Below are 23,540 nucleotides of genomic sequence, written 5' to 3'. Positions count from 1 at the left end.
TTTTACTATCTGTTGTTGAGTGCTGAGAGTAACTTCTTCCCTGGGTTTTCTGTCTCCAGCCTCTCATCACATCAACCCTTCCTGAGTATAGTGAGGGGAGCTGTGCCGGCAGCTGCTGTTGGCTCCCCTGATGATTGCACTTGCACTGTTGTAGTCTCCTGCTGTTGCCCCAGTTCACCTGCTTTCCCATCTCTCTCACTCTTTGCATAGTTATGTCCTTTCAGGTAAACTAGCTTCCTTAGCCTGTTCCTAACATGCTATCCACTTTCCAGCCTGCATGCCTATGCCATCGTTAACTACCCTGGAAATGCAACACAGCATACACCTTCTCTAACTGTTGAAGTCTCAGCCACGATTTTATCGATTTACTCACTTTCCCATAAGTAGTTTTTCTCGGCGGCCATCTCAGCTAGTGAACACATTTTGCTTTTACTTGTCATCACTTTCAGGATGCGCACATTATTCTCTTCATTTTCATGTCTCTTTAACATCGTGAAATGTGTTTACAGCGATGCTTCACAGTCCTGTTGACTTCATGTGCAGAGAAAAGGCAGGTGGAATTGTGGGTACTGTCTCTCTGGACTCTGATATTGATTTGAGCTGGTGAACTTGATGAATGTCTTTTTTGTTGTTGTTATGTTGTTAGTGGTGTGTCTATGTTTTATGAGTGTGTGTGTGTGTGTGTGTGTGAGAGAGAGAGAGAGAGAGAGAGAGAGAGAGACAGACAGACAGACAGACAGACAGACAGACAGAGAGAGACAGAGAGAGAGAGAGAGAGAATGAGTGACTGACTGACTGACTGACTGAATGTGTGTCCATGCAGAAGCCAGGGGTCATATTCTGGTATCATTCCTTAGTTGCCAAATACACCTTTTCCCCATAAAATTTGTTTATTTTATTTTTTATTATTTCTATTTCTCAGAACTTTGGGGTTCACTGATAATATTTTACACATAGTCTGTGAAGTGGATGGGGCTTTGAAGAGGAAGAGGCTTCTGCCTCACCACATGCCCTCTAGCTTTACTTTAATCTGCTGAAGCCACCTTTAGTCACTTTAATCCCGTCTTCCAGCAGCTGCTAGTGTATCAGCTGCACCAGTGCTTGAAGTCTAGACCTTGAAAAATTATCAAAGCTATTCTTTCCACCCTTTACATGACATTAGCACAGTGGAGCATACTGTAAATATGTTTTAGTTTATTTCACAAAAATTAATGTCTAAGTAGCCCTTAGATTGTTAAGAATAGGTAGTTAGTAGCAGGTATATCAGGTCTACTAAGGACAAGTTGAATGAAAGCTGTGTGTGCTTCAGTGACTGTCCTGGTGGCAGCAAAGCTTCCTAGGCCACAAAAGAGGACACTGACATCATCACTTAGATGAGGAGCAAATTTCAGGCTCACAGAGGAGGCAGTCCACTAGAGGCAAAGAAAAACCAGATTTGGAGAAAAAAAAATGATACAGCTGTAGTATGCAAGTGGCAAGCATTCTCCTCAAAGCAGTATAGCTGTAACGAAATGGGTCTGGAGGGTTTTGTCTTTAGAAGGAGATGTTTTCAAAGAAATGCCGTCTTCCACTCCTTCCGGCAAAGTGGCGGCTCCATATTTATTCAGGTCACTTGCCATGTGTGCAGCTGGTCGTAAGCTCTCCCAGTGGTGAACTGATGTGACCTCGCTTGCAGACAGCTCGTGGTCCTGCTGCGAGGCGGCTTCAGTCCTGCACACCGTTTGAGACACAGCTAGACATGACTAAGGGAGACAGGTGGCTTTGCTAGCTTTTGTTCACAAACATGTTACTCTCGTGTGTACAGCATTTCCTATTGGTATATGCCTGCTCCATCATGAGATATGTCTGTTCATATCCTCGGGGCTTGAAAAACACGATGTGCTGTTGATTTCTCAATTGAACAGCTGATTTTTTTTTAATGGCTATTTCTAGGTTAGGGCTGTACCGTGAAGCAGAGAAGCAGTTTAAATCCGCCCTGAAGCAGCAGGAAATGGTTGATACATTTCTCTATCTGGCAAAAGTAAGTAAATATCCTTAATTTGAGTGAAAACTGTCTTAGGGTGCTGGCCATTGCATGAGGGGATAGTTGCCAATTCCTTCAAGAATATTTGGCAAGTTAATATGTTCAGACTTATTTTTTTTATAGCAAGTGAAAAATATAAACATATGGAGGGTACCCACGGCACAAGGAGTTGATGGCTGTAGAAAAAGAAGAAAATCCTCTTGACAGATTGCTTATTAGGACAAAAGAAAACAGCATAGACTCACCACCTTTAGGCAACAGAGAGGCCTTTTCTATAGAGCATCCTGTGTCAAACCTGAGCAGGTTGTAAAGAATAGGCCCCTTTGTTTTTGAAACAGGACCTCTCTCATCTGTAGTCCAAACAGACTTTGAGCTCACCATGCCCCTGTCTCAGCCTCCTGGGTAGCTGAGATTCCAGGCCTGTGCTATCAAACCCTGCTCTAAGAACAGGGGCCATTTCATAGGCTGCTTTATAGGACAGTAATTACTCATGTCTGCTAGAGTAATGCTGGTCTTATTTCTGTTTTAGTGAACATGATTCAGTATAGGCCATTGTTGCAGGTTTGTTAGTAAAGACAGATTAATTTAATCTGTACAGTAACCGTACAGGATAGGTTTTATGCTTCCCTGTGTGCTAAGGAAGAAGAGACTGCAAGAGGTCAAGTTTTCAGTGTCACTGGGCTGCTAGCAGCAAGGATTTGAGTCGTGCATCATGTTGTCACCTGTAGCTCCAGTACAGGGGCCACCTAGAAGTTTTCAACATAGAGTGGACATTCCTAAGCTGAATATCTGAAATCTGAAATACTCCCAAGTCTGAAATTTACTGACTGCCAACATGATGGATGTTACAAGTAGAAAATTCCACACCTGATATCACGGGATGTGTCACAGTTAAACCACAGGTGCACTAAAATTATCATGTAAACAGCCTGACCTGTAGAAGGAAAAAAGAAAAAAACAACAAACCAGCAGTCAAAGCATCTCCCAGAGAACCCAGGCTCATTCCCAGCACCCACATGGTGGCTCCCGACCATCTGAACTCCAGTTCCAGGTGATCTGTCGCCCTCTTCTGGTCTCCAAGGGCACCAGGCTCACACTAGATGTGCAGACATACAATCAGGCAAAACACTCAGACACATAAACTAAAAAGAAAAACAATTTTTAAAAAATCAGTGAATTTCATGTGTGGCCTTGGGCTCCATCCCTTGGGCATCTCACCATGCATATCTACATACTCCAGAATGCCCGAAGTCGGAAATTAAGAACACTTTGGGGTAAAACATCTCAGAGAAGGGAAGCTCTGCCTGTACTGGAATAAAGTCCCTTCCTGAGCCTCATCAAAGCCACTTTGAAAGAAAACGCTTGATTACCGTTGCTTATCTGTAAAACATTCCCGAGTTAAGAAGCGTGCTATAGCAGAAGGAGTGAAAGAGCTGCAAGGGAGGGGGAGGGGCGTGGGCTGTGTCCTCTGGGCATAGTGCGGCCAGCGCACTCACGATCTCACAGCAGTTACGGTTGCCCGCGGGAGAGCAAGCCTAAAGTCAGGCAGTCCTGGATTGAAGAAAGAACTTACAAGGCCACACTCCATCCTGCCCAGCACTCTAGGGGAGGGACAGCCATTGTCCCCTTGTGTGAGTCCACCGGCTCCTCCTGGTAGCGTGGAACCCATCGTCATGCTCGATCCTCTGCTTGAACTCAGTGGGTCAAGAAACAAAACAAAAAGACACAGATATCAGAAAGGACATCAGAAAGGTCATGGGCTGTGGAGGGCTGGTGTGGATAGAGAGACCCATTCCCTAGACCCATTCTTGTTCACTGATTACCCAGTCTTTGTGGCAGTAATAACCCCACAGTAAGCACATCCTGGGGTGATAAAGTTCAGGCGCAATATGCACAGACAGCTGAAGAGTCATTATTAGAATCTAATTATGTCCATTGAACATTCTTACTGAAATTTCTGGGAGATACTTCATTGCTAATCAATAATTATAACTTGTCATGCAAATGCTATTATTTTAAGAACCAATACTCTTACTGAAATATATTGTGCTTTTAGGTTTATATCATATTGGATCAGCCTGTGACTGCTTTAAATCTATTCAAGCAAGGCTTGGATAAGTTTCCAGGAGAGGTGACCCTGCTGTGTGGGATTGCCAGGATCTATGAGGTAAGACTCATAGTATTTTAAAAGTTGGTATAGAATCGAGGTTATGTGCTACTTTAAAAAGCTCATAGGTCCTTGGGGTCCTAGTAGAGAGCACAGTTTATAAAATTAAGATTGTTGGCCGTGATTCAGCAGTATATAAGGAGAGATTTTGCTGTGTGTGTTTCCTTCAGCTAGGTTTTTTACAATGAAATATCTTAGATACCCAGAGGCATCTAGAATGATACAAGATAGGATGGTACAAGACAGGAATTTAATTTATTTCTCCTGATTGCGTAGCCTGTGATCTCAGCACACTTCACAATCCTTTCCCAACATCTGTAACACCAAACATCTGCTTTTCTCGTTTCTGGTAGCTATAGCTTGAGTTTTCCTAATCTGGCCCATTAGCCTATTTGTCCAGCCTCTTACCAGTCTCATACTAGCTACATTTTTATAGTTTTCTAATGGCACCTAGTGTGTGTGCCTTGTCAAGATGCTTCGGACTCCTACTTACTCTAACACAGTTTAGATTCATGTTCTCAGATACCACAGACCGTTCCCACAGACCGTTTTCTTCCCTGCTAATTACTATAGCGTTACAGTGTTCCCAAGGCTACATTAGACAATCTTGACACCTGGTTTTTCTCCTTTACAGCTGAAAATTTATCTCTTTGTTCTTCCGTATTGATTTTAAGACTGAGGCCTTGAGAACTTTTTTTTTTTAATCCTTGCTGGAATATTGACTAGATTTACAGTTAATATTTGCTTGGTGGGGTGGGCAGGTAGGCTGCCTTTTCTCCATTCTTTTTTTTTTTTTGGTTTTTTGAGACAGGGTTTCTCTGTGTATCCCTGGCTGTCCGGGACTTGCTTTGTAGACCAGGCTGGCCTCGAACTCACAGTGATCCGCCTGCCTCTACCTCCCGAGTGCTGGGATTAAAGGTGTGCGCCACCACGCCCGGCCTTTTTTTCCATTCTTAATTACGACATAATTCTTAAGTTTCTTTGTTCCTTTTTGTCCTCTAGTGAATAGTTTGTGATTATTTCCAGAAAGAGGTTATGGTGGAAGTCACCAAGCCATGCTAAAATTCAGTCCTTTAAAACGACTCCCAAAACACAGCATGCAGTGGGCTCACAAGGAACCTTTTCTTTCTTTTTTGTTTTTGTTTTTTGTTTTGTTTTGTTTTTTTATTTTATTTCTTTTTAAAGGAACCTTTTCTTAATGCAAAAAAGATACAAAACAAAATCAGAGGAAGCAAGGTATGAGTTTCCAAAAAAAACCTCTTCTAGTGAAGTGTTATACAACATTGCCTGGAGAGATGGGAATAAACATCTACTTATCCCAGCTAGGGAATAAATGACAGACAAAAGGATGGATACCACCGAAGTCCACAGTGGGAAACCAGTGAGATTTATTGAGGTTACCTATAGAAATGTAGGTGAATGGTTACTTACAGGAACAGGAATGACTCAGACACTTGCATAACTGAAGCCCACTTCAGCGTAAGTGATAGCAAAAGCCAGAAACCTGGAGCATACTGCTAGCCTGCAGGCAGACAGCTCAACAGGGTTAGAGACCTAGGGGGAGTGGTCTGAGCTCTATCCAAAGACACTTTGCTGATCTTTGCCTCTTTTAGGCAGTTTGACTTGTGTTGGCTTCCTCCAGGTGTCTTGGCTGACTCATCTTGTCTGAGAATGCTACCTTTACAGAATGCAGCCTTTACAGTGTGTGTATGCTTGGGGAAGAAGGAACCTAAAGCATCTAGTCAGTTTCAGGGAGTTCCTGAAGCCTTTGAGTTGTTTACTTCTTGAGCTTAATAAGCTTCCCTGCAGGATGGAATTTCGCCTCTGTTGAGAACATCCTGTGTCTTAATGAGCTTCCCTGAAGGGTAGAGTCACAGCATGGAGTCACAAGGAACACACTTAATTCTCCCAGCAACAAGTTGTGACAGCTACTGCAGACTGTTGTCTACCAGGAATCTCATTAGAGACTGTGTGGACACCACATGCCTATCATGTAGCAGAGTTCTTCAGACTCTGTCTTACAGTTACCAGGCATCAGCACAAGCCACATAGTACAAATGGTGGGTGTCACATTAGAAACCACTTTTGTCTTCTGGGAAGGTTTATATGAGAGCAGGAATCAGTTCCCAGTGCATACCTTTCTAAGAATAGCAATCTCAGGTCTTCTGTCAACTCTTTCCTGCACACATAGATTCCTAGGCATACTATGAGTGGATGTATTACTATGAATGAGCTATTGTAATTCTGTTTAGTGTTGGTGAATAGGAACGCATTGCTTTTTAAAAGCTAGTTTGATATTAGCCACTCTTTAAATTTTAAGGTCTTGTGCATAGATCCTCTTAAATATATTTTTATAAATAAAATTATCATCTGAATATATAGTTTTGGTTTTTTTACTTTAAAATTGCTTAGAACTTTTTAATATGATATTGAACAAGCACAACTCTGTTTTCTTTAAATTCATTGAAAGACGCTTCTTGTAATATTGGTAAATTATTTTGCAGCCAAGTGGAAGAGATTAAGGGTTGCTGGCCTAGGTGATAGCTTGTGAATAATTTTTATTTTTTCAGAAATTTGTATGAGGAACATGAATTCTGCATTTGGTTTGTTTGATTTGATTTCTTGAAACAGAGTCTCATTATGTAGGCCAGGCTGGCCTAGAACTAACAGGTTGTCTTTGAATTGCGGTGATGTTCTCCTCTCAGCCTCTTAGTTTTGGGGTCACAGGTATAGGCCACTGCACCCTACTAATGAATTGCATTTTGGATGAAAATAAGTAATATTTAAATTGTCTAGAAGAAAATTTCCTTTTTGAAATAATACCTTTAATAAATACATACAAAGAAGACTTTGACCTGTTCCAAACAAGTACTATCAATATTTTTCTACCTTTACTTGCCGTGACCTTAAATAAATGGAATATGAACAAACCTTTGATCAAGAGGCTTAAAAGGAAAATAAAATAGTCACCTTCTGAATCCAGGGGAGTTCTTGCTGTTGCTAATTTTCCTACCTTTGGGTGGTGATTAGACCACTGGACTCTGCTTTTGGCATCTCTCAGACACTTTGTTCTCCTTTTGACAGAAGATGTCAGCAGAAAGGGCTAGGAAGCTGTTAGCATCTTTAGTGCACACTGCTTTCCAGACGAATCCCATCTGTACCTGTCTATCATGCCCACTGTTGCTAACGCTAGGATAGGCCATGGATTTGGAACAGATCTTTTGGTTTTTTTCCCTTTGTTTCTGGCTCCCTGACTGACCTTCAACTCTCCATCCTCCTCTACCTTTAGAGAGCTGGGAGCCATTGTGTGTCACCGTACCCAGTGGTCCTTCATCAGCTGCCTTCCGCACTTTGCTCCTCAGAGTGCAGTTTGCAGCGGCAGAGAGAAAGATGTGGAGCGGAATGCAGCCTACTGCCAGGGACAGCGTAGAGCAGAAGGGGTTGCACATGGCATCTCCACCTTGGCTTCACAATTAACTTCTCTTCTGCCAAAGCTTGCCACACCAGAGCCAGATTTCTAGAGAATTCCTTTTCTTTAGTGTGGCAGAGGTTTGAGAGATAATTAGCCATGTCCTTAGTTTGCAACTACACTACAATTGCCTCTGAGGACGTTGCTTTTATCCCAGGGAGTCTTCTGCTGTGTCCTTTCCCTACTGCTCTGTTCCTTCCGTCATGGTCTGGGTGCTTCCTGTTTTCTGGTGAGCATGTCCTACTGCCTCTGCTTCCTTGTGCTTCTTACAGACACTTGCTTAGATCATGTGTCTTTGTTAAACTTCTTGATGCTTTTGAATTTTTTTGAGGCATTTTGATAGAAAGGCCCTCATTTCAGCTGTTCTTTGCTAGAAAATGTTTGAAACTAGAAACCTAACCATGCAAATGCTATTCAACTTTACCGTGTGTGAGGGTAGCCTCAGGCAAATGTAAGAAGTGTGAGATCAATCTTCCTCCTGCTGTAGTTTCAGTCCTGGAAAGCGGGCTGCAGGCTTTGTATTTTGAACACACTCCTTTGCTGTTCAGAGCAGAACCGCTCCAGCACTCTTTAAGCTATTTGCAACTTTACTTCAAATAATTCAGCTGTAAGTGTGGTTCACATTTCATGATTTGGCTCAGAAATAACCACTTTAAAAATCACTCACTAATATTAAGTTTATTATACACTTGAGGTAATATTTATATATACATGGAAGTATTATTTTAAGTATATGTCATTAGAATCTTTTCTAGAAATATTATGATTTAACCAGTTCTGATGCAGAAATAAGTTTAAGGACCAAAAGAGTCTATCTGAGAATTTACAATGTGACAAAGACGAACTGTTAAGTCAATTGAGTTGTTAGAGTATTATTTAAATACTTTAAAATGGAGCAAATGAGCAAATATAACTTGTATTAAAAGACTTATTTCAACCAGATTTAAATTGTGTGTCTATTTGTGGACATGTGCACATGTATGTGTTGCCAGAGGTCAACCTTAGTGTCAGTCCTTAGGAGCTGTCCACCTTTTTTGAGACTGGAGGCTATCGATTATTCTAGCCTGGCTGGGCTAGACTGGGTAACAAGCCCCAGGAAGCTACCTCCCCAGCACTGGGATACACACATTTGCCACCATGTCTGGCTTTTTCATGTGTGTCTGGGGACTTAACTCAGGTCCTCAGTGTTTTGTAACAAGAACTTTACTGACTGAGCCATCTCTCCAGTCTCAGATTTAAGCTCTTTAAGGAGTTAAAACCTCAAAACATGAAATTATTCTAGTTTCATTTTTGTTGCTGCGATAAAATATTCCGACAAAAATAACTTAGGAAAAAATTGTTTATTCGGTTTACAACCCCAGGTTAAAATCCGTCACTGAGGGGAAGTCAAGGCATGAACTCAAGCAGCTAGTCACACCTACCTATAGACAGGAGCAAAGAGAATAATAAGCGCATATTTGCTTGCTCTCGTCTGGCTTTCTCCTTTTGTACTGTTTAGGACCCCATGCCTAGGGAATGGTGCTGCCCACAGTGGTCTGGATCATCCTTATAGCAGTAGTCAACCCAGTCTGCCACAGGTGTCCCCTTGCTAACCTGATCTAGTTAATCCTTAATTAAGACTCTTCCCAAGTGCTTCCAGGTTGTGTCAGGTTGATAGTAAAAGCCATCCTGCAAAGAAGCTGAAAATTTCAGAAAGAAACATAGGTACATTATTTGTATAAATTAGAATGAAGAAAATATTTTTAAAAATTATCTAGTTATTATTATGTGCATGGGTGTTTATGACCTGCATGTAAGTCTGTGCTCCACAGTTTATGTTTGGTGCCCATGGGCTCTTGTGAACCATCATATGAGTGCTGGGAATCGAACTCAGTTCTTCTCAATGTGTCAGTTCTTCTCTCAGTGCTCTTAGCCACTGAGCCATCCACCAATGTCTTGCATGAGGAAAATGTTTTTATGTCATAAAACAAAAAATAGCAAAGACTGATATTTGAGAACTTGTATTTCCTATATAGATTTCCTATATACTAAAGCCAAGCATAGTGGTGTACTCCTTTAATCTCAGTGGTGGGGAGGCAGAGGCAAATGCCTCTTGATCTTGGGCCCCACAGCTTTCCAAATATAGCTGAATAATTTTCTGCTCATTATAAATTACCCTGCACGTGCTGTTCTATTATAGCAGCACAAAATGTCAATAATGAAAGGGCAAAAGGCAGGCTAGCTCAGAAAATAGACAAAGGTCACAAGTTGGCAGCTCACAGAAAAAGCAAGTATGGTGTCTCATATGGTAAACATCCAGTCTCTGTCAGAATTAAAGAATTAAACACCAAACCAGCCTTATGATGCCACCTTCGACTTGCTTGGATTGACAGAGGTGGAGTCTCACAGAGCCTAGGCTGTCCAAGGTATGAAGAAGCAGACTCCGTGTGTGTGCACTGCTGTGGGAGCATGTGTCGACACAGCCCGCCTGGAAGCTGTTTAGAGTCACCAGGGAGAAGTAAAACCTGGTTCCTCTTTGGGCCAGTTTTACTTCTGGGGATTTTTTTCTACAGTGTCCAGTTATTCGGAGATGTTTATATTCCATTCTTTTGGATAAAAATGTGAAGAAACTGAGACTCACCAAAAATGGACTGGGTCATATGTGATCTACATGACAATGAAACACTACGTAAACCATGAACAATGATGTAAATGTCTGTTTTGACCAGAAAGTGCCCAAACACAGTGGGCTGGGGCAATAGCTTAGTCAGTAATGTGTTTCTCTTGCATGCATGAGCACTCAGGACCGTCCCCCAGAACCCACAGAAAGAGTCAGGTGTGGTGGTGTGCACCTGTAATCCCAGACAGGCGTGTCGGTGTGCACATATAACCCAGCCAGGTGTGGCAGTGTGCACATGTAACCCAGCCAGGTGTGTCAGTGCACACATGTAACTCCAGCCAGGTGTGGCAGTGTGCACATATAACCCAGCCAGGTGTGGCAGTGTGCACATGTAACCCAGCCAGGTGTGGCAGTGTGCACATATAACCCAGCCAGGTGTGGCAGTGTGCACATGTAACCCAGCCAGGTGTGGCAGTGTGCATATGTAACTCCAGCCAGGTATGGCAGTGTGCACATATAACCCAGCCAGGTGTGGCAGTGTGCACATGTAACCCAGCCAGGTGTGGCAGTGTGCACATGTAACCCAGCCAGGTGTGGCAGTGTGCACATGTAACCCAGCCAGGTGTGGCAGTGTGCACATGTAACCCAGCCAGGTGTGGCAGTGTGCACATGTAACCCAGCCAGGTGTGGCAGTGTGCACATGTAACCCAGCCAGGTGTGGCAGTGTGCACATGTAACCCAGCCAGGTGTGGCAGTGTGCACATGTAACCCAGCCAGGTGTGTCAGTGCACACATGTAACCCAGCCAGGTGTGGCAGTGTGCACATGTAACCCAGCCAGGTGTGGCAGTGTGCACATGTAACCCAGCCAGGTGTGGCAGTGTGCACATGTAACCCAGCCAGGTGTGGCAGTGTGCACATGTAACCCAGCCAGGTGTGTCAGTGCGCACATGTAACCCAGCCAGGTGTGGCAGTGTGCACATGTAACCCAGCCAGGTGTGGCAGTGTGCACATGTAACCCAGCCAGGTGTGGCAGGGTGCACATGTAACCCAGCCAGGTGTGGCAGTGTACACATGTAACCCAGCCAGGTGTGGCAGTGTGCACATATAACCCAGCCAGGTGTGGCAGTGTGCACATGTAACCCAGCCAGGTGTGGCAGTGTGCACATGTAACTCCAGCCAGGTGTGTCAGTGCACACATGTAACCTGGCCAGGTGTGGCAGTGTGCACATATAATCCCAGTTAGGTATGTCGATGTGCACATGTAACACTAGCCAGGTGTGGCAGTATGCACATAATAATTCCAGCACCCAGAGGCAGTAACAGAGATTTCTGGAACTTGACACCCAGCCAGGATAGCTAACCCAGTGTGCTCCAGTTTCAATGAGAGACCCTCTCAATAAATAAATAAATAAATAAATAAACAAGATGAGGAATGATAGAGGAAGTCACCCAGCATTGACATCTGGCCTCCACATGTGCACACATGCGCAGACAAATGTGTGCACAAATATATCACACACAAGAAAGAGAATGTGCTCTGGTTGGCAGTTGACCACTTCATTGAGAAAGAATAGGACATCTGTGGGCTCGGTCTTCAAGCACCTGCATCGTAGCCTAACCTGGGGCTTCCAGGCTAATGACCTGTCCTGTCTTAAAAATAAAAGTGACTGGTACTTGAAGAATGACAGCCAAGGTTGACATGTGGCTTCCACATGCATGCCCATACATGTATATGTACAACACACATGTACACACATATGCATATAGACACAGAAAACCCCTTTTTCATATTTAAACATCTCTGGCATTGGGGCGCATCTTACAATATGTAGCATCTTTCCTTTCGTTACCATGCAGCCGCTGTACAAATCAATGGTTTTCACTTTGATACGCTCACGCATTTATACCACAGATGTCTTATTCCCCACTCCTTCATTCTCTTTTGTCTTCCCTCCTCCTTCCTGCTCACCATCTACTCTTCTGTTTCAGGCCTTCTTTTTTTTTTTTTTCTTTTTGTTTTTGTTTTTTTCGAGACAGGGTTTCTCTGGGTAGCCCTGCCTGTCCTGGACTCCCTTTGTAGACCAGGCTGGCCTCGAACTCACAGAGATCCACCTGCCTCTGCCTTCCAAGTGCTGGGATTAAAGGCGCGCGCCACCACCGCCCAGCAGGCCTTTTTTAAAGCCTAGATTCCACATATGAGAGAACACACACCTGTCTTTCTGGGCCTTGCTTCTTTTCCTTAACATGATGATCTCCACTTTTATCTATTTTCCTGCAAATGACATAATTCTGTCTTCTGAATAATACGCCATGGCATTTATATATGCCATATTTCTTCTGATCCTTGTAGCCAAGTAGCAGCAGACGTGTAGTTCTTCTCGTTTGCAGCTCTTGTCAGTTATTACAGTTTGCCAACACAGTGAACAAGGTAATTATTTCTGACTGTAGCCTGAAAGAGTTTGTTGACACCTGCTGGTTAGATCCAGAAAGCACAGGCATCAGCATTGCAAGAACTGTCAGGAGCAGTGGGGGGAGCACTGCTAAGGAGCAGTGAGGGAGCACTGTTAAGGAGCAATGGGGGAGCACTGTTAAGGAGCAATGGGGGAGCTCTTAACTGACTTCATCACAAAGAGACAAGAAGCAAGTGAGGCCACAGATGTGTGCATTCGACACCACGTGCCTTTTCAAGGCTGCACACGGTATCCCACAAGCATGTAGAATTATTAGTAAAATATAAATAGCAAAGCATCATGTGCATAGACAATACTGGTTTAAAAAACCCAGACATGAATGACCAAGTGAAAAGAGGACTTGGAAGAATTTGACTCCACGAGTGAAAGGACTTACCTTACGTATTACTTTATATGTGTAACGTATGTAGATGTGGCCTGGGGTACAGTCCTGGTCTATGTGAGTCTTCTAGCAAATACAAGTCCTGTGTCTAAAGAAACACTGTGTGGTGATGCAAACCTAACGCCAATAGAGTTCTCCTGGGGAAAGAGCCTGTGACAGTCAGTGCCATGTAAGTTGAGAGGCAGAAGAGCTCTGTGTGCAGTTGGACATACAGGAAGTTTCATGGCGGATGGACTGGGCAGAGGCAGGTTTGAGAGGTGGTAACCTTTATTAATAATACTTGTTGAGCCAGGTGTGATGACATTTACCTGCAGCCCAGCTACCCAGGAAGCTCAAGGTCAAGCCCAGAGTCGTTAAGAGTGTGCCTGAGATTTTAATAATGTTAGTGGTAGATTGCAGGCTACACCCCTCAGCTCTGGGATGGAGCTGACAAAGTGTGCAGTGGTTTTCACAGCACTTACAATGAATTCATCCCCTGCCTTCCACTTGCAGCTATGAGTCAGCCCAGTCCGCTAGTCCCTTGACTTAGAACAACCACGAATTGTGTACTTTTATTTAGTGCCCCCCTTTCTGTGTCCCTTGGGCCAAGCCAGCTTAGATCCCACAGTATGGAGCTTGCCCACCCCGTGCCACCTCAAGAACCTCTAAGAGTCAGAAGCCAACTTTGTCTTTGGAAACTGAAGGTTCTCCTCCTCCAGGACCCTCGAAGTTGCTGTACGTGGTGGGCGTCTCCTAATAGAGCTCCTGTGGGGAATTGGACACTTCTGGGTGATTGATTCAGTCTCTCCCATGCGCTCTCACTCTGGAGCCAATGGTGGCTGTCCCTCGTCATAATGCTTTCTCCCTAATCAAGGTCATCTAAAGGGTCATTTGTGTTGTTCCTTTCTGTAAACAATTAGAGACGTTTATCTGTGATTACCAGTGCTTTACAAATGTATGCATTGATGCAGAAGGCGCCTTTGGTTTTTGCTTCTGCATGTATTTCTACACTTGGTTTGGGTTGCTTTCATATCTTTCCTAGAACCAGTCTTTCTTCTGCCTTCTCTTCCCTATTTGGTATGCCCTATAGTCAGCCACCAGGTGATTGATTTCTAATCCTTTGATGTTTTCCTGACTTTGTATGAAGTCCGAGGCTCAGCCCATGGCCTCAGAAGGCCTGGCTGCTTCTCCGGTCTCCTGGGCACTATGCCCTTTTCAGGCTCGCTTGGAAATGCTTCAGTTTAGGCCTCTGTGTCTTGGTCTCTCTGCTGAATGAGACTGCCCCCACAAATGCTGGCTCCCACACCTCACCTCATTTACATCTGTCTGGACGGGGCCTCTTCCAAGGTGACCACTAACAAACAAGTCCTGCCTCCCTCGCTCTCCCCTCACCCTTCAGGGTTCCTTTACTCTGCTCCTCCTTCCCTGCCATACATTATGTCCCATGCTGACTCATTTGTTTGTCTTCCCCACCAGCTGTCACCTCCTTGGGGACGATGACTTCATGTTTTCATTAGTATTTTGTCCCTACTGTCTAGAACAGAGTCCGACATATGACAGACTCCAGATAAATATTTGTTGAACGAAAGAACTTAAATTAGTCAGAAAAAAAAAGCAGCTTCTTGTTCAGTGTCAATAAAGGTTTGTTCTTCTGTCTGGATGGGGAACAGGAAATGAACAATAGTTCATCTGCAGCAGAATACTACAAAGAAGTTCTGAAACAGGACAATACTCACGTGGAAGCCATCGCCTGCATTGGAAGCAACCACTTTTATTCTGACCAGCCAGAGATTGCACTCCGCTTTTACAGGTGGGCAGTACAGTGCATCTGCAGGGAAAGCTGGTGAAACAAGAAAGGGATGGAATGAAAATGTAGAGAAATTATGCATTATGCATAGGCTGCATGTTTATAAATCTAAGAACCACATTTCTCGGCTGCTTTCTGAGGATTAAAGTGGTATTCGGTACTTTGGGGGTGTGCAGGCTGGTACCCCGAAGAAGCATAACCTGCCTGGCCAAGCTTTCGTTTCAGTTCAGTGTGAGTCCCTGTTAGTCATTAAGAAACAACAGAGGCTAAATAGCTACTTAAAATGTTTCTCATTGTCACCGCCTCTTAATACCCCAAAACCTAAAGATGGAGAGCCTGAAGCAGGAAGGGGTTTGCTGTTGCGCTGTGTCCTGAACCTTGATGGGGACTTAAAACACAGTCACCTGTTTTGTGAGGTATTTTCAGGTTTTTCCAAGTATAAGTAAATTGTGGTCGCTGGTTCTGTTTTGAGCACATACTTATTTTATCCTACACGTGGCTTCTAAAATGCATCTTTTAAACATTGCCTCCACTATTTACTTGTGTGTATGCCCGGGTGGGGTGCTTGTACCATGGCTTGCGTGTGAGAATTCCCTTTGATCCACCCTCCACCCTCCGTCCACCACGTGGAGTCCTAGGGATCAAGCTCAGGTGAGCAGGCTTGGGGATAGACACTTTTTCTCACTAAGCCACCTCATTGGCCCCAAAATTAATTTTTGGCTGTAGTTTCAGCCCTTGTAATACAAAGGAGTAGACAGACAGCTGACAGGTTCTTTCCAAGCATCCATAAAGTGTACAGACGTCACCCAGCACACATGCAGCTGGCTGCACTTACCACCCTAAAGTGGGTCACAGCCTTCCCACAGCAGCGGGGCTAGCTTTTCATTTGTGTATCTGAACTCTGTGGGATTAGTGTTGCATAGAAGCAAAGTAGGGCTCTTGAGCAGCCGAGGGAGAGCTGTGGGGAACACAGAGCCGTCTGCCGTGACATCTCCCATGGCAGAGGCTCATGGGAGTGAATCTGTACCATGCAGTGCAGGCAGCAGAATCCAGGGTACAACTGAAGGCACGGTGGCCAATGTGGAGCACCCTCCTCAAGTTGGACCAGGCCTCAGGGAATTCCCTGCAGGCACTGAGGCTCCTGAAGTAACATGTGTGAGCTTTACTCTGTGGCTCCGTGTCCTTTCTTTCTGATAAATCCTTTGGAAAACAACAAATAATAACAACAGCAAACCCTTTTCTGAGCTTGTCCCTGGACACATGGTCTATGCAAGTTGTGATCGTTGCTTTAAACATGTATTGATGTGCTTGTGTTATAATATTCTTCAGGGGTCCTGAGGTTACTGAAGGCATTCACTTCTAACTTTAGAAAAAGGTTTACATTTATAAAGTTAAGTCTGACAGCAAATTTTGTGCTCCCCTTTGAAAAGGCGCCTCTTGCAGATGGGAGTTTACAACTGCCAGCTCTTCAATAACCTGGGGCTGTGTTGCTTCTACGCCCAGCAGTATGATATGACTCTGACCTCATTTGAGCGCGCCCTTTTCCTGGCGGAAAATGAAGAAGAGGCAGCTGATGTCTGGTACAACCTGGGGCACATTGCTGTGGTATGGGTTTTTTGTTTTGTTTTGTGTGTGTGTGTGTTTCCTGTTATGGAAAAGTCACTATACGTTCATGTGAAGGAATTCTCAAGATATCATAAATCCATTTGACCATAGAGGATTATGGGAGTTGTTTTGTATCCTCAAGTTAAATCCTTACACAGAACTCACACTTCGCTGCTGTGGTTGGTGCTTGTTTTCTCTATGTAGCTAGAAAGATTAATATGCAAAATGAGGGCAGCTATGGTAGTGGGAAGAGCAGGGCTTCATGTGTGTAAGCATGTGCTTTCCTTTGCAGGGAATAGGAGATACAAACCTGGCCCATCAGTGTTTCAGGCTGGCCCTGGTCCACAACAACCACCATGCTGAGGCCTACAACAACCTTGCTGTGCTGGAGATGAGGAAGGGTCATATTGAACAGGTCAGAGAAGTGCCATTGTCACCACAGACAGTGGCTTTCTTCAAAGGAAAGCTGTGACACTTGGCTGTCATTGTGCATTATACTTTTTAATAGCTCTAGAGGCCAACAGGCCTGGGTCTGAATCCCAGCTCTGTCGTGTACTAGCTGTGTGACCTTGGTCAAGTCACTTCATTTCTCTGAGGCCAGAATTGAGCATTTGACTTAATCAGAATACCGTGCATCTCCATGGTTTCACTACCCGGAAGACACTCTCCCACCACGATCTAGCTGCCCGTGCGAGCACCCTTAGCGCCTACCCACCAACCACTCCTTTCTTCTTTCCTCTGTCTGCTACCCCCACACCCACATTACTCAGCAGTCCTGTCAGCCCTGGCTCAACGTGGTTCCTCTTCTCTACCCCACGCTCGTCTCCTCCCTTCACTATCCCAGGGGCCTCCTGGCTGGCCTCCCTCCTACACACACACCACACCCGGGGGAGGGAGGGCACTTTACCAACTGTGCTTACTAAAGCCCCCCCCCCCAATCAGGAGGCCTGCTGAGTGACTTAATGATGGATGAATGAATGAATGAAGCAGTAGCACGTAACTCCTCTGAATAGGCTAATGGATTTTGTTATAAAACAATATAATTTTATTATTGCTTTGCTAAAATACTGCAGTTCCTTCTCTATGCATTTGGAATGAAACCCAAGCTTCCTGCCGTGGCCCGTGTGGCCTTTATATTCTTTGAGACCACATCCGTGTTCTCGTGCCTCGCTGACTTCAAGCACACGAGCTGTCCTGCTGCTTTAGACACACCACACAGGGCTTTGTCGCCCTGTGGCCGTCTGTGGTATCCTCCGGATCTTGCAATGACAAGTTTCTTTTCATCACTTGGGTCTTAGGTACCGTCTCCTTAGAAAAAACATCCAAACATTAGTCTAAAAAAAAAAAGCCCTCGAGGCCGAGCACATCATGCCCTTCTTCTCACTTTACCAGGTCTTGGTGTGTGGAGAAAGCAGATTGTTGGCGGCTTGAAAGCAGAGATGGCATTTGTTATGTAACTTCTGCGTTCTCAGCACTAGCAACGGCACCTGGCATGCGAGAAGTCTAAGTCAGTGTTCCTGGAGGGGCCGGGCAGACGGCCCATCAGGAAAGTGCTTACATGCAAGCTTGAGAGCCTGAGTTCAGAACCCCAGCACTCACTTAAAAAGCCTTTGCAAGGGCCTGGAGAGATGGCTCAGAGGTTAAGAGCACTAGCTGCTCTTCCAGAGGCCCTGAGTTCAACTCCCGGCAACCAGATGGTAGACAACCAACTATAGTGTGATATAATGCCCTCTTCTGGCATACAGGTGTACATGCAGGTAGAGCATTCATATACAACAAATAAATAAAATCTTTAAAAAAAAAAAAGCCATTGCAGCATGTGTCTGTAATCTCAGTACTGTGAGGCCGTGTGTGTGTGTGTCTGTGTGTGTGTGTGTGTGTATGTGTGAGCGTGTGTGTACATGTGTGTATGTATGTGTACACATGCTCAAGTATGTACACATTCTATGGCACACATGTAGCGGTCAGAGGACAACTTGTGGGAGCTAGTTCTCCCCCCTCCTCCCTTTCTTCCACGAGGGTTCTGGGGATCAAGCTCAGATCAGCAGGTAGCAGGTGCCCGTCCCTGTTGAGCCATCTCACCAATCCACTGACTTCAAATGTGTTTAAAAGTTTCGTACTCACCCTGTTTTATTAGGAAAATCTACTGTCAGCCATCTTATATGAATTAGTATTCTCTCTCTCTCTCTCTCTCTTTTTTTTTTTCATTTCAGAAAAAAAGATAAATGAATTTGTCCTCAGGGTCATGGATACAAGTTTAGAGTTTGGGGAGGGTTGTCCGGTGGCTTCATATGACCTATGGTGCACACATGACCATCTCCTGTTACTCCATGGTCTCTGCAAAACATGGTCCTGTGAAATGTAATCTTAACTTCTAGGCTTCGAGTACTTGTGCCAGCTAGTTTTATGTCAACTTGACCCAAGATTAAAGGCACTGGAGAGAACCTCAAGTAAGAAAATGTCTCTGTAAGATCCAGCTTTGGGGCATTTTCTTAGTGATTAATGGGGGAGGGCCCAGCCCATTATAGGTGGGGCCATCCCTGGGCAGGTGGTCCTGGGTTCTATAAAAAGAACCAGGCTGAGCAAACCATGGGGAGCAAGCCAGTAAGCAGCACCCCTCCATGGCCTCTGCACTGGCTCCTGTCTCCAGGTTTCTACCCTTTTTGAGTCCCTGTCCTGACTTCCTGCAGTAATAGATGATGTGGAAGTGTGAGCCAAATAAACCTTTTCCTCCCCAACTTGCTTTTGGCTATGGTGTTTTATCACAACAACAGTAACCCTAAGACAGTGCTTTAGAGGAAGTTTGTCACTGTTGATATTTTCACTTAGCAAACTGATCAACAGTATAACAAATGCTTGCTCTCACCATTTGAAATGTATTGGTTTTAAGTTGTTATTGATCACCAATAAAAAAGCTTAAGTCATGAAAACTTTTTTTAAGCCTCAAGATTACATTTTAGTAGAATATTTTACTGAAGTGCAAACTTTATGAGGCAATGGTTCTCAAATAACCTGTGTCTACTCTACGTTTTCAGCTCTTGTGTTCCTTCTTTTGATGTATATATTGCTGACACAACTTTGCCTGTATCCATAGTAAGCTCTGTTTTATTATGTCATTGTATTTCCTGAAGAAGGTCATTTGAATTTCCCACAGGATCATTTTAAGGTCCAGCCCCAGATTTTTTGTTTTAACCTAAAGAAATCTCAGATACAGTGCTGACATATACTCATATGTGGCGTTTTCTTTTCTCCCCACAGGCACGAGCACTCTTACAAACTGCATCGTCTTTAGCCCCCCATATGTATGAGCCACATTTCAATTTTGCAACAGTCTCTGATAAGGTATTTTTTTCCTTTATTAATTTCTCATCTGACACATTCTTGATCTTTCTTGATTTAAAAAAATACAGATTGAATACAACATTTTAAACCTTATCTTTCTGAACAGAAGGTTGATTTTTTTCAATCTGAAAGAAATGACTTTTAAAAAACTTTTATCACAAATATCTTCACTTCAGGAGATTATGTAATAAACTTTATCACTGGGTATTAACTACACCACCACTACAAATTGCAGAAGAAATCTCTTATGCTTTAAAATACCACATTTAATCACTGAAGAAACACTTGTTAGATAATTCCTGATTCAGAAAGGATTATAATTGACTTTTCCAGAATGGAATCCTGTATGTTATCTGCAGATTGTATTTTCACCACACCTTTCTCAAGATCGTTAGGAGTTAAGGGATGGTACTGAATGCTGTTTAGTTACAAGCAATATGAGGGAAGATAACTATTAGTATTCTCTGCTAATCAGTCATATCCAGGAACCAGCAGAAATAGTGAGCTGTTTTTAATAAGACGTAAACAAACAAGCCAGGGTATCTCTGCACTTTCACCATGAAAGGCAGATCTGTACTGAGGATTAGAAAACAGTTCAAAATGTTTGTTATACAAGTACAGGTTTTTATTGACTAAAGACATCAACATGATATTTTTATAGCATGAATACAAAACTATCCACACATGTCTGGGGAAGGTTGCTAAGTACCAGGTCCTGTTGGAGGTACTTTATCTATCTTCCTGAATTCCTTCCAGAACCCCAGCGATGTTTCTTTACTGAGCATCTCTGCATACTAGGCCCTGTGGTCAGCGTATAAGATGTAGCAGTGAATGCAGCAGAGAGAAGCTTCTGCCTCATGATGCTTGCACCCTTCCCTCCCCACCCTCCTTAGATAGGCTTTCTCTGTGTGTAGCCTTGACTATCCTGGATTCACTTTGTAGACCAGGCTGGCCTTGAACTCACAGAGATTCACCTACCTCTGCCTCCCAAGTGTTGGCATTAAATGCATGTGCCACCACCACCTGGCTGATGCTAGCACACAGAGGTTATGAGGTATCTGTAGAAGCTGGGAGTGGAGGCTCAAGTCTGTGAAACCCTAAACACCAGGGGCTAAGGAACGAGGGTCATTAGTTCAAAGCTAGACCAGCAAGAACCAGCCTTAGATGGCAGGGGTCTTCCGGGATGGCCCAGAGGCTAAGAGTACTTGCTGGTTTTCCAAAGGTCAGGATTTGGTTCCCAGCATCCACATCAGGTGGCTCAAAATTGCCTATAGCTCCAGCTCCAGGAGATTCTGCACCTCTGGCTTTGACTGCACCTGCACTCACGTACACATAGCCACATGTACTCATACCTAAACATAATTAAAAATAATAGAAAATAAATTTGAAAAAAACAGCCAAAGACACACCCTAGAGCATCATGGCAGTACGGGATTCCATACTGAATCCCAGCTCCTGTGATGCCCTTTCATCTCCCACTGCACCATGCTGCCACTTAGTTTAACTACACAGATACTTTCTTACAGAAAGATCAGTGCACTTTAATGATTCTTAGCTCAAAGAATTCCGATAAGGTAGTTCAGCAAAATACTGTAAAATAACAATAATGTTGGAAGTGTTATGATTTTCAAAGAAAACCATTTCAATCTAAAATGCAAAAATATGTTATTAAAAATCCATCAGAATTGAGTCATCTGGTTTTTTTTTGTGTGTATGTGTGTGTGCACACACTAAACATTTTCTGTCTTTTGAGACGTGCATACATGATTGAAAGTAGATTGTTTTTCTTTGGAACTGGACATAAACAGAGTTCATTGAACATTATTGATATCCTTGCCTAAGAGATGCTATGCTAATCAAAATGTCTTTGTTGGTTGTTGCATTTATTCTGCTTACATTAAGCAGGGTCTTTAGCCATGCAAATCCTCTCTTAAACTTACAGTACTATATAGTGACAGGCAGAGAAAACACAGGCTTCTGATTTATAACTACACAACAGTAATGGAACATACATTACTTATTTTCCTCGTTTCTAATTTAGGTGGGGTAATTTTAAACTGTAGTTTATCTTTAAGAAGCCCTCACAGGTTTTCAACCCGTAGATCTTATTCTGGTTCATGATCTGGTATTTCTCACAGATTGGAGATCTTCAGAGAAGCTACGTTGCTGCTCAGAAGTCTGAAGCGGCGTTTCCCGAGCACGTGGACACACAGCATCTAATCAAGCAGTTGAAGCTACACTTTGCTATGCTCTGATCAGTCCTTGGACCACATGTGTCTGCACGAAGGAAGGGTCAGTGCACAGGAGAGAAAATGTGCCATGCACATTTGTATCCGTAGTGTGATGCAGACCTCATAAGGTATCATACAAGACTATAAACTAGAACCTATCATAACTTTGTTGTTTTATAAGGTAATATTGTAAAAACAGGATTTAAGCAATTCCTAGTTTTGCTTTATCAATTAAAAAAATTATTGTTAGGTACAGACATTTTCAAACAAGTGTATCGGGTGCACTTCCACCATACTCTCCTCCTCCCACTAGCTCCCTTTGTCCCCTAGCTGGTTTCATAGCCACTTTAGGTCATCTATTTGCACATGATTTCAGGTATTTAAATAAAATATAGAAGCCACAATTTTGTTTTTCTGAGGCTGACTCAATTAGGGGTGTGTGTGTGTGTGTGTGTGTGTGTGTGTGTGTGTGTGTGTGTAACTAAGACAGGCCTCTTACTATAGTAGTCTAAGTTGGCCTTGAACTTATAACCCCACTTCAGCTTCCTGAGTGCTGGGTTACAGACAGGTACTACTGCCCAGCTGGTTTAAGCATTTCTAAAAAGATGATGAAACCTCTTCTCACATTGTATGGTAGATATTTGTATAACGTTGCATAAAAGAGGTTTTAATAAACCTCAGTTTTTACAAATGTGTACTTAGAAAATATTCAAGCATTAGCTATCATAAAAACTTAGAAGGTTGGAAGTCCGCTTTAAGATTTTTATTTTTATGGCAATAATGTATGTATTTATTACGAGTGTTTTAATTAAAACTTTAAAATTTGTATTTTAAAATATTTTTATCAGAAATTTTATAATTATACATTGTACTTTAAAATAAACCAGTATGTAAAAAACTTTTTCACTTTTCATGAATTTTTGTTTCACTTATCTCCACACACACACACACACACACACACACACACACACACAGACAGACAGACAGACAGACAGAGACAGACAGACGGAGACAGAGACAGAGATAGAAGCTATAAATGTAAAACAATTAAGCCAAATGGAAGAATTCAAAGTTGGATATAAATTTTAAATCAAGTTTTCTAAGAAGAGTGTGAAAAGGAATCTGTATGTCAGATAATGAAATACAATTTTACCCACATAGCATGTGTTACTGATCAGATCATTCTGACCACATTTCTGTTTTGTTTCACCCTTTTCTCTCTCCCATCTGCCTAAAAGCATAAGAACTTTGCTTGGATAGTTGTAGCTGATGCAGGGAGCACTGCCTCTCACAGCTGGCACCTCATTAATTACAGCTTGCAACAAATAGTGTTCTCAACAAGATTGTTGTCTGTCTACACAAGTGGGGTGACTAGTTGTGCGATGCTTTTCTATCTCATTCAGAATTGTGGAAAGAGGAAATACTACCCCAAGTTGCCCCTTTCTCCCCAATCATGGTTATTAT

At 43.2% G+C, this 23,540-nt stretch overlaps 1 protein-coding gene across 1 annotated transcript in view; it reads left to right on the top strand.

The window, feature by feature from the left end:
• Positions 1-22,904, top strand: part of TTC8 (tetratricopeptide repeat domain 8) — a 56,929-nt gene extending 34,025 nt beyond the window's left edge. The window contains exons 8-14 of the mRNA XM_084792991.1: positions 1,933-2,020; positions 4,080-4,190; positions 14,762-14,901; positions 16,329-16,503; positions 16,796-16,918; positions 19,762-19,845; positions 21,984-22,904. Coding sequence (XP_084649117.1) covers positions 1,933-2,020; positions 4,080-4,190; positions 14,762-14,901; positions 16,329-16,503; positions 16,796-16,918; positions 19,762-19,845; positions 21,984-22,100 — 838 coding nt within the window. The 3' untranslated portion in view covers positions 22,101-22,904. The remainder of the gene's footprint in view (positions 1-1,932; positions 2,021-4,079; positions 4,191-14,761; positions 14,902-16,328; positions 16,504-16,795; positions 16,919-19,761; positions 19,846-21,983) is intronic.
• Positions 22,905-23,540: the final 636 nt, after the last annotated feature.

Source organism: Acomys minous, assembly GCF_964271855.1.
Source record: "Acomys minous genome assembly, chromosome: 8".
Lineage (NCBI taxonomy): Eukaryota > Metazoa > Chordata > Mammalia > Rodentia > Muridae > Acomys > Acomys minous.
The sequence above is the reverse complement of the archived record's forward strand: the minus strand, read 5'-3'. Positions and strand labels throughout refer to the sequence as shown.